Raw genomic sequence first — 10,923 nt, forward strand, 5'->3', positions numbered from 1 at the left:
CGGTGAGTTGCCTTTCTTTGCTGTGTGTGTGTGTGTGTGTGTGTGTCAGCTAGCTGTTAGTTCGGTTGGTGGATACCCTTTCACTAGATTGTGGTGTCCGTTGCCATCACGTATGACATAAGGCTATCCTGTTTGAAGGTGTATCATACTTGCCACCCTTGTTGGATTTAGGATCTGTTTTAGTGTCTGTACACCGTTAGGAGCTGCATCTGCGCCTTGATCCTAGAGGGTGGTGGCGTTCTTGCGGATGCGGAAAACTTGGCTTCCAGCCAAGTCTTGCGCGAACCGTGAATTTTAATTATTTTTATTCCCGTAGGTATGCGAAAGGCAGTTATTAGAGAATAGTAGCGACTGGTGCTAGCCATGGTTCTGTACGCTTTTTGCGTGCGCGCGTGCGTGTGTGTATGTGCGTGTGTTTGTGTGTGTATATGTGTTCGTGTGTGTATGTGGTACGGCTGTGCGGTCATCATCACGTGACGGTACGGTCGCTAAAGGCCGGCGGCGCGGGGCGACGGGTCCTCAGCTAGCTCTTTAGTGTTACTGAAAGATAACATACTACAATGTAGCTATGTGTTGACTTGTGGGCTACTTCTGGCTTATAGGCTATTCGTACTACGTTACAATACGCGTCACGTTTTGGAGTACGACGTGCTGGCAGACGTCGGTGCATTCACACAGGCACGCACACGCTACTCGTACAGCTTCTTTTGGACACAAACCGCTGGGAACGACAACGAAACTCGGTACAGGGGTCTGGATACGTCGTCTACGTTTTCGTATCAGGAGTACGATTTTCCCGCCACGTTCCATGTTGTCATGGCTATCCGGACGAAAACGTCACGTACGCTACATTTTGGGTGTAGTGTGAATGGCCCATTATGCACTCAATGGCACTAGTGATGCCCATCTGAGGTGCGGTCGGACTTAGCAGCCCACACTAGTACTAAAAGTATTACCTTCACTGGGGGCAGGGGTAAATGCAGTTGGATCCCGGGACGGACACATTGACGCCGTGAATCCTTTTTCTGCACCTTGTCATCACCCATTTTTTTTGTGCTGCCCCCATGGAAGAATCCCGACTCGGCGGCCCGAACAAATTTTTCGTATTTTCCCTAGGTTTCCGCGAGTCTAGGGGTGTCATCGATTGGCGAATCCGGATTGAGTGTGAGCGGGCGGTGTAGTCCGAGCAACGCTGGCCCAATCGAACAAAACAAGGGTGTAGTACGCAAATCATAAAGCCAAAATATACGCAAAAAGATTCTATGAAAGCTGTCAAAAACGCCAAAGTCCATTTCCACTCCAGCCACTCTCGGTGTGGGGGCTGGTGTGGTCAGATTCCACTCCAAGTACACCTACTCCGGTCTCCGGATTCGGCCGGATTTGGCCAATCGATCGCGCTCACTCGGAGCGCACTTGCTCGGGATTCGCCCAATTGATCATGTCCTGACAGTATCCATGGAAACCGTGCAATTTATTTATTTATTTTTCATTGGTTTTTAGCGAATCTGTGAACCCGGTAGGCTGTATACGGCAATACCGGTAGTCCAGCACAGTGCCTGTGTTCGGTGCGCGTACATAACATTGTACATGAAGGTACCAGTACCCTCGCAAAGCGCAAACCGGTGGCATGGTGGCTGGATCTCATGCACATTGTAAAAAATGATCGTGCCCGTGAACTGTCTTTTGTCCCTTGGACTGAACTTTCATACATGTACTGCAGTTTCCGCAAATTAAAAAAAAATACTTGGCCCACTCTTTGCCTACTTTTCTCCGCAACTTCTTACACACATTTCTGGTTTCTCTCCGCGTTTCCATGGGCACAGATTGTGGCGTGCATGATGAGCCCATAAGTGAGATCATTTCCTGTCAAGCCAGAATTTGGGAATTTTAGGGGATGTCAGCCGCTGGACAATTCAATAGCTAATCGAAGTATCCCCCCCCCCCCCGGAAGAGCCATGTAACCGGGTTCTAGCAATGAGCAAGTGTGTGCATGTATGTGTGTGTGTGTGTGTCTATGTCTGTGTGTGTGTCTGTGTGTGTCTAAAATTAGTGGTGGTCATCAGCCTCGCAAGCTGTTGAATGGTGTAATCCCAGCACAAGTTGCTATGTCTAACATAGCTGTTTGCTATCATCGCTTCCGCGATGGGCAGGTCTGAGGTCTGAGGTGTGTGTCTGTGCGTGTGTCTGTGTGCCAGCTAGTTCGGTTGGTGGGTACACTTATGCCAGATAGTGTTGGGCCTGTTGCCAACGGGCTCGGCTGCTTGAAGGTGTATTGTTGTACCTACCACCTTTGTTGGTTTCAGGGTTCATATACTTTCTATTTGAAGTATACATACCTGTTAACCATGGCCCCTGCTTCTGGCTAGATTAACTCTTGTGTAATCAATGGTGCTAGTGAAGCTTATATTAGATCCACTCTGATTTAGCCACCCACACTAGTACCAAGTATTACCTTCACTGAGGGCAGGGGTACCTGCAGTTGGATCCCGGGACGGATACCCTGATGCCGTCAATCCTTTTTCTGCACCTTGTCCTCACCCACTTACTGAGGTGTGGTGAGCCCATAAGTGGGATCATTTCAAGTCCACCCTAGTTTGGGGATTTCAGGGGATGTCGGCCGTTGGGTGGTTCAATGGCCAATTGAGTCATCTTGCCAAGATTCCTTTTGAGTCTCTCTCCCCTCTCCCGGGGAGACCCACGTGACCAGTTTTGGCAGTGAGCAAGTACAAGTACAAGTACAAGTGTGTGTCTGTGTGTGGTGTGTGTGTGTGTGTGTCTGTGTGTGTGGTGTGTCTGTGTGTGTGTGTGTGTGTGTGTGTGTGTGTGTGTGTGTGTGGTGTGTCTGTGTGTGTGGTGTGTGTGTGTCTGTGTGTGTGTGTGTGTGGTGTGTGTCTGTGTGTGTGTGGTGTGTCTGTGTGTGTGTGTGTGTCTGTGTGTATGTGTGTGTGTGTGTGTGTGTGTGTGTGTATGAGTGTGTGTGTGTGTGTGTGTGTGTGTGTGTGTGTGTATGTGTGTGTGTGTGTATGAGTGTGTGTGTGTGTGTGTGTGTGTGTGTGTGTGTGTGTGTGTGTGTGTGTGTGTGTGTGTGTGTGTGTGTGTGTGTGTGTGTGTGTGTGGTGTGTGTCTGTACTACATGTGTACAGTACTGTCGGACGCCGAAGAACTGGGGATCAGGGTTCTAGGCTAGCTCGTTCTTATTTTCAGCGAACACAGCAGTTTCGTTCTTATCTGATGGTACACTGTACTACAGTCTTACATGTACATTTATGCAGAGTTACACGTCTGAGTGTACATTATAGTGTAAATTACGGTTATCTGTTATCGTTCTTATCTGCAAAAAATCCAGCCTACATCGTTCTTAAACAATTGGTGAAATTCTAGCCTGGCCATTCTTCGGCGTCCCACAGTACTGTAATGACTGGATGTATTACTAGGGCCAGTAGGGGTGAACGGGGTGATCCGGGTACCCGTTTGTTTAGCTGCTGACACGTTAGCAAACGAGTACCCGTTAGTCGTGTACGGCGGCGGTACAGTAAGGTGATATTAGCTGGCTTGCACAGTCACACAGTTTGAATGGGATGTTGCTTGTTCGATCCTGCTACATATGACAAGTTTGACTGTTCTGCATGTAGCGCAGTAAGTGTGGATGCTGTGCTTGTCGCAATGTAGTGCACTTGCTGTGAATTGCATGGCTTTGTATGTCCTCCTGGCACAAAATGCGGAAGGCTATTGTATAGTAATTGTTACTATTGGCTGCTAAAGGATACCCGATAACCCGCCCGTTAAGCCACGTACCCGTTTGTAACCTTAAAGGGTAACCGTTTCACCCCTAGGGCCCCTATCTACATGTATTACCATGGGGCCTGGCTGTATGAAAGCGTAATGTTGTTCCTGCCACCTGTGTTGGTTCCAGATTCCACATACTTTCTATTTGAGGCATGAACACAATGTCATGTAACTGGTGATCAGGAGGCTTCATGTGCACTTCTGGCTACATGTAGGCTAACTTGTGATTAGTCTATGTTGCTGGTTTAGCCTACGTGTTCATGTACATGCAGGCAAGAACAGTCTGCATCACACTCCAACACGGATTACCTTTGCTGTTATGGATTTGCCTGATACTATCAGGCTGTGTTTACATGAGGCGTTTCAACCCGGGTCAGATTTCAACCCGCCATGCGCAGAAAATGAATGGCGCGTTTACATGACGCATTGCGCTTGACCCGGGTTGAAATCAACCCGGGTCAAGAAAATCGTACAAACGTACTTCTGCGCGTATCTCGTGCCAGGTTTGAACAGCACTGCACATGCAAATTTCGCGCGAACGGATTTGACCATACAGGACTGTAGAAGTGGACTTTTGGCGGCATATCAGTATTTGACCCGGGTCAACTGTCTTCATGTAAACGCTCACCTATTTTGTCTATCATACAGACTTTCAACCCGGGCTGAACTCGACCCGGGTTGAAATTTCTCATGTAAACACAGCCTCAGACATTTTCTTCCTTTCTGCACCTTGGCTTCACTCACGAAGAGCCGGGCTCCACTGCCCGCGAGGAGCGCAGTGAAACATCACTTTTGTCAAACTCCATGCCCCTCGCTTGTGGCTCGCCACACGGCCGGGCTTTTTCGGATGTGACCATGCGCGCTGCATTCGCGGCTCGCGTAGGGGATACTCACACTTGCGCTACTTGTACTTGCCCACTGCCAGATACTAACATAGTCAAGTGGGTATCCCCAGGAGACTCAGAGGGAAGAGAAAGACCACTCTGTGGACATGGTGTTGACCTAAGCATGATTCTCTTGCAATAATGCAGCAGTGGAAACTAGTAAGTGAGTATAGGGATATCCAGTGATCAAAAGACTCAAGATCTGTATCATGATTTGGTGTTGGAATATGCTACAAGGAGAAAAGCTATAAAAAATCTTCATAAATTTCTTTTTTTCAGTTGATCAAATAATTATTTTTTCTGAGGGAAAGAAACTATGCAATTATGTTCTGCAAAATAATCTGTTGTAGGGATAGTTCTACCTAAAGGCAGGTAACCATGGTAACACTACCTATCTTCTCAATGGTGGTCCGGTGCTAAATGTAACTCACCAATAGTATTTGAAACTCGGATGTTAAGCCAATAATAAATGTAGAAAGGAAAATGTCTCAGTACTCTGTCAGTTTTGTGCCTAGTTGTTGCACTTTCTGACTGTATAATAGTGTCTGGTTACATTGATGGAGAGTTACTCTTAACTCGTATCCATATATCCTTTTCCTTTCTACACCAATAGTATTATTATTTTTTATTAATATTCTAGCTATTACACGGTAGTTTCTGTGTCAAGAGGCATCCATAGCCATAGGTACCTGTAGCCATAGGTACCTGTAGCCATAGGTACCTGTAGCCATAGGTACCTGGTTTGTTTCAACAAACTTAACCCTATACCTAAACATTTCTCCCAAGCAAGAGCTGGTCAAGGCAACGCTCCGAGCCATGACTCAGCAGCCGTCATGCTGAGCTCTAAAACTCGATCTATCCAACCGTCCACATACCTGCAATCAAGTTGCAGTGTCCCGGTGTCTGATATTTATCCACGAGTACACACGGTTATCTTGCTGTCCGTGCATTGCGACTGCGCTGGCGCCCAGCCACCTCCCATCCATCGCCGTCGCCTCCATCATTGTAGTGATCACCACCCTGACTGCTCTGCGCTGGTTTGCTTCCCCAGGCACTCGCACCTGCACTGGCCGACTGACGAGTAAGACGCCTCTCATCACTGGCCCCTCTTGATCCTCTCCCTCGTGGCTTATCTCCTTGCCAGGGAGTGTTATCCACTGGGCGCTGTGAAGAATGATGGCGGCCCCGCCGAGGATATGACTGACCGCGGCCACCTGTGGCTGCGTACTCATCCTGGCTGGCCGAGCCACCGTGCTGATGGCCTCTACGTCGAGTCTCACTTCGTCCACGATGGTCGTTGGCCGTGCTCACACCACCTGCAATGTCACCAGCACTCCTGCGCCGGTTGTCGTAAGACCCGCCACGCTGGCGCGTGCTGTGATCCCAGGAGCCCCTGCGGCCACGTCCTCTACCCGGCTGTTGTGTATCTGTGCCACTGGCACATTGGTTGGCACTGGCGCGTCTTGAAGACATGAGGTCCTCAAGCTGCCCAAGGCGACGGGCAACCGCCTTCGTTATCACATGGGATTCACCGAGCTTGCTTGAACGTATAGACAGCGATGTGCGTAGTAGCTGCACCGCTTCCTCCTGTGCACATGCATCTCTGGCTGCCAAATGCTTGCCTAGGTGATACAGGGTTGTGGCTGTTAGAATGTGCTCTGGTCCCACCGTCTTTCGCCGGATGTCCAGGGCCTGTCGGTATAGCTGTTCTGCTTCTCGAAGTCTGGACTCACTCTTGCCATTCAGTAGCAAGCCAGCCAAGTCGTTGAGGATTTCGGCGATGGCCGGGTGCTCGCCGCCATACCATGCTTTCCTGGCTCTGAGAGCACCGCGCATGCCCTCCTCGGCCTCCTTTAGTCTGCCCAGGCGAGAGTCACACACGGCAATGTGGTAGAGAACATCAGCCTGGCTTGGCGTGTTGTTGGCCGTGTCCAGATAGGCCTTGGCTTTCATCAGTAGTGACCAGGCCTCCTGCTGCATGCTGGCAGCGTGTGGGCCAGCGTCCTTGGCCTTCAGGAAGCCGAGTGAGTCCAGCAAGCGGCCGCGGCGTAACACAAGCTTCGGATCCATTCCGTAGAGGCTATCATCGTCGGCATCATCGAGCACGAACGAGAAGCCAGTGGTACGCAGAGCCTCACGGAACCAACGCTCTGCTTCGCTGATGTGCAGCTGGAACAGGTTCAACGATGCTAGTTGCTCCTGAACGGAGCTAAGCAGCTCTACCGGGCCGAGTAAGCGGACACTGTTAAACTCCTGGTGGTCGCCGGTGGTGCACGGCGCATCATCCGTTTCACATCCGTGCACCTCTTGAGCATATTCCATTGCATCCCGCAGCACATCGGCGGCATCCGTGAACTTCGATGCGGCCGCCAGGAAACGCCCAACCATGCTGGCCAGAAGAGCGTAATAGCGCTGCACAGTGCTCTGGCGGTCTGCATTGCTGTCTTTAGGACCCCCGCGTGTCAGCAATGCCTTCTCCGTCTCCAGCATAGAGCGATAGGAAGTGAGTTGATCGATACCAGACTTCTCCAGGGCACGCCAGTAGGTCATCAGATCCAGTCGCAGGCGTCCTTGGTTGTTTTGCCAGTCGACGCAATCCAGAAAGATCGGCGGCTCACACACGGCACGCTGAAGACCCGCCATGTCACTGGACATCAGACGCTGCCAAGGCAGCTCCTCAGTGCGCCGGATCGAAGGCTTAGTTGCTTGGAAATAATCGGCCAACACGCGATGCCACACAGCCTTCTTTGCCATCCACGGGTTGTGTGTCTGGAGATCGGCAGCATCCGTCACATCAGCATGCCGTACATCTAGCAGACAGTCAAACACTGCCGCACGGAGATGCTGATGGAAGAAACTGAGCATGCCTCCTTGTCGCTCAAACAACGCATCACCGGCGGCCGAGCGGAACGAGGCCCAGTCCAGCGAGGTCAGTTGTGGGTAGCCACAGGTCTGCAGCGCTACCAGGACTTCGCTGTCCGATAGTCCATGCCGGGACACGGCTAGAAGCTGCAGAGCAGCCGCTACCCAACCACTTAGCTGGCCAGCAGGTTTAGTTGCTGCTGCATGCACATTGCTGCTTTTGCAGCCGTCTTTTGCAGCTTGAGAGCCATCTGTAGTGGACTGTGAGTGTGGTATCTGCGATTGAATGCTGTCTTGGCCGTAATCGGTAACCCACCGCTGAATGACCAACGTCCAGAGGTGGCTGGGGGACTTGGCTGCCAGGTAGTAGCTCAGGCGCTCGCTGACCTTCTCATGCTCGCCGAATATACGCATCTCGTTGGCCAGTGATGCCAGGAAGAATGGCTTGTCGGCCAGCGGAGATGATACTACTCTGCTGAGCTGGTCCTCGCTTAGTTGTTTGCAGTGGACAGCGAGATGGCAGCGGACAAGCTGCCGCTTAGCATCGTCATTCTTCAGCAGCGGCATCCGAATGACCTGCGTGTCTGGGCGCCGCTTCAGGGCTTTAAACGAGCTGTGATTCTCTCCCGTCGACACCACCATGCAAGACCGCGTCGGCAGTGAGCTTGGCAGCCAGTCTAGCTCTCCTTCGCCAACGGTTTCACGACTCATCTCCTCCAGGCCATCAAGAATGATGAGGGATCGACCTAGCGCCAGCGCTGCACCGAAGGCAGCCTTGACACGGCTCAGATCCAGCTGATCCTCATTCTGCTGCTGTCGATCATTGCCGTCAAAGTCCAGAAAGCGCGACCGCAGCTCGGCTATGCAGTGCAGCATGAAGCCAAGGGGACTTGCACTGCTCGAGCTGCTGCCAACATAATGCGTCACTACGTGTACATCAGGCTCATCAGCACTGATCGCTTTACTCCAGTTTGCCAGCAGGGCACTCTTGCCGCTGCCTCTCTCGCCGACCAGGATGGCAATGCATGCAGCACGTGACTCCAGTAGCAAGTTGGCCGAAGGACTGCTGGGCTTGCCATCACCGCCCTCGCCATCGTTCACGGCTACATGTGTCTCCAGGGCACTCAGGACCGTGTCAAGCTCTGGCGTGGCCACGAATGCCCGGCGTCTGCTCTCGGCGAAGGCCTCGTGTGCAGCCCACTCGCTGAACAGGTCACTGGCGACTGTGTTTGATTTGCTGATCGTCATGGCTGGACTCAGCTCTGCGGCCAGCGGAGGATAGACTTCATCAATAATAGCACGCCACTCGCCCATAACCGCATCAGCCAGCTCTTCGTAAGTATTGTACTGGAAAACTGGAAGGCCAGATTCTACAATTTTTTGCTTCAGCTGCTGCATGGAAACGGCTGCAAACTCGCTTTCCGCCATAGCGTGCGCCAAGTTGGTGGAATCGGCGAGCTGCGGATTTCGAAAGTAGAAACGTGCATAGGGGAAACGTTCTCGGAACGCCGCCAGCTCAACTTCCAACGCCGTTATGCTGTAGCTTCTGTACTGTGTGTCCAGCAGCCACGGGTAGCCGGCCTTTGCAGCTACTCTAAAATTTCTGGCAATCCAATTGTCGGATAGGTCTGCTCCAGGCCCGGGGCCATGGCTACCGGCGTGTTTATTGCTAGTACCGCTATTGCCGCCACCACCGTCGGCACTACCACTCTCACCACCTACACCATTGAGAGGCCAGGACGGCGTGGATAGCGTTATCAGATCTGGTGTATTGGTAGCACCGTGACTGCTGGTCTCCACGGCACCACCGTGTGTGCAAGTCGTGGCAGCTTCTAACGTTACTAGTGATGCGTTGTCGCCGGGTTCTTCCCCTGCAGCTGGCGGTGGTGGCTGGTGAGACCCGTATCGCTCTCCGATCAGTCCCAGAAAATACGGCCGTGATTTGGCTACATAGTCCAGGCACAGTCGAATGATATCTCCTGAGCCCGCTTGCTCCTCCGTGATTCCCCAGCGTAAATCCACAGGAGCAAAGTAGGTTCCACGCAAGCGGCAAAGCTGCTCCAGTTTCGGAAAGACCCGCTTCACTAGAACGTCCCTCTCCTTCTGGAAATCACGGAAAGTGGATGAAACGAAAGGTCGAATCGGCTCTCGCCAACTGAACTGGCGTTTGGCCACGCTCAGCGAGCGTCGCAGTGGTGGTGGTGGGCGGCTGGAATGACCTGCTGGCTTCTTCCTAGGGCTACCGGGAGCGATAGTCGGCTTGTGTTCCAAGTTGAATTTGTCCATTGCTGGCAAACCTCCGTAGTCCGGCGATGGGGTGAGTAGGCACCACCACGAGCAACAGGCCGCGCGCGCAGCGCTGCAGCATGCACACTGCGTACCGGCACTACAAAGTCCTAAAATCGGAGCGTCTGCTGGCAGTCCATGATCATCACGAGAAAGCTATCCTGGGAAGGTTATCACGGTTATCAAGGTTATCCGTGACTGGGGAGTGAGTGCAAGCCGTCGCCAAGACCACATCATGCACCAGTGCCAGTGGTCCTGGACTCCAGACACGACGTCGTCGTTTCTTTGCTTCGTAAAATCGTATCATTGACAGGAACATTACAACTACAACGTGGAGCAAAATCCGTCACTTGGCCCTCATCATATGGCATGCTAGTCGTAGATCTACTGAGTGATAGAGTCAGACTCATGGTCATACTCATAGTCATAGTCATACAGTCATACAGTCATAGGCATTTTTTGTCAGTCATTCTGCATTATACAGACTACAGACTACAGTCTACATACAGACACCACTACAGGTACCGGACCACCAGGGAGTCGTGAAAACCCGGGCTTTCACGACTCCCTGATCATGATGCACACGTACCGACGTGCTACTGCATGCTAGCCTAGCAGCCACGAGTCCGGCTAGTGACTAGTATAAGTCATGTACATGTACATACTGCATGTACAGTGCTGGCAACTGAAATCCGACCCCCTGAGCGGTGGATTCACATTTTTTTGTAGCGCCGTGTTGGGTCTTTGCGATGTGACTGTGAGCTCACCGCTCAGGGGGTCGGATTTCAGTTGCCAGCACTAGTACATGACTGGATCAGTGGAGAGATCGAGAGCGCTCAACACAACAGCCAGTGCCGTACAGTGACAGCCGCGCCATGCGCCACTGCAGTGAAAACCAAGACTTTCCTAGCCTAGCCTACAGTCCGTTCAGAAAAAATGAACTAACACTTCTAGCTTTTGGCCATAAATGGGTCAAACGTTGAGTTTTTTTAGAATTTTTTTCTGCAATCCCATCCTCTTCCAATTATGTTTCTGAAGTTTTTTTGTCCAAAAAGCAAGCCATAGCAAGAATAGGATTTCGGCCAGGTTTTGCCCCAAAAGCACT

At 51.6% G+C, this 10,923-nt stretch overlaps 1 protein-coding gene across 1 annotated transcript; it reads right to left on the reverse strand.

Moving 5' to 3' along the window:
• Positions 1–4,746: 4,746 nt before the first annotated feature.
• LOC135809908 (tetratricopeptide repeat protein 41-like) lies at positions 4,747–10,019 on the reverse strand. Its single transcript, XM_065323353.1, has one exon. The coding sequence runs from the start codon at positions 9,816–9,818 to the stop codon at positions 5,601–5,603; it is 4,218 nt and encodes a 1,405-aa protein (XP_065179425.1). The 5' UTR covers positions 9,819–10,019; the 3' UTR covers positions 4,747–5,600.
• Positions 10,020–10,923: the final 904 nt, after the last annotated feature.

The sequence above is a fragment of the Sycon ciliatum genome, chromosome 2 (assembly GCF_964019385.1).
Source record: "Sycon ciliatum chromosome 2, ocSycCili1.1, whole genome shotgun sequence".
Taxonomy (NCBI): domain Eukaryota; kingdom Metazoa; phylum Porifera; class Calcarea; order Leucosolenida; family Sycettidae; genus Sycon; species Sycon ciliatum.

Excerpts from the sequence above, each read along its gene's own strand:
- LOC135809908 (XM_065323353.1), bottom strand. The coding sequence starts at position 9,818 with ATGGACAAATTCAACTTGGAACACAAGCCGACTATCGCTCCCGGTAGC.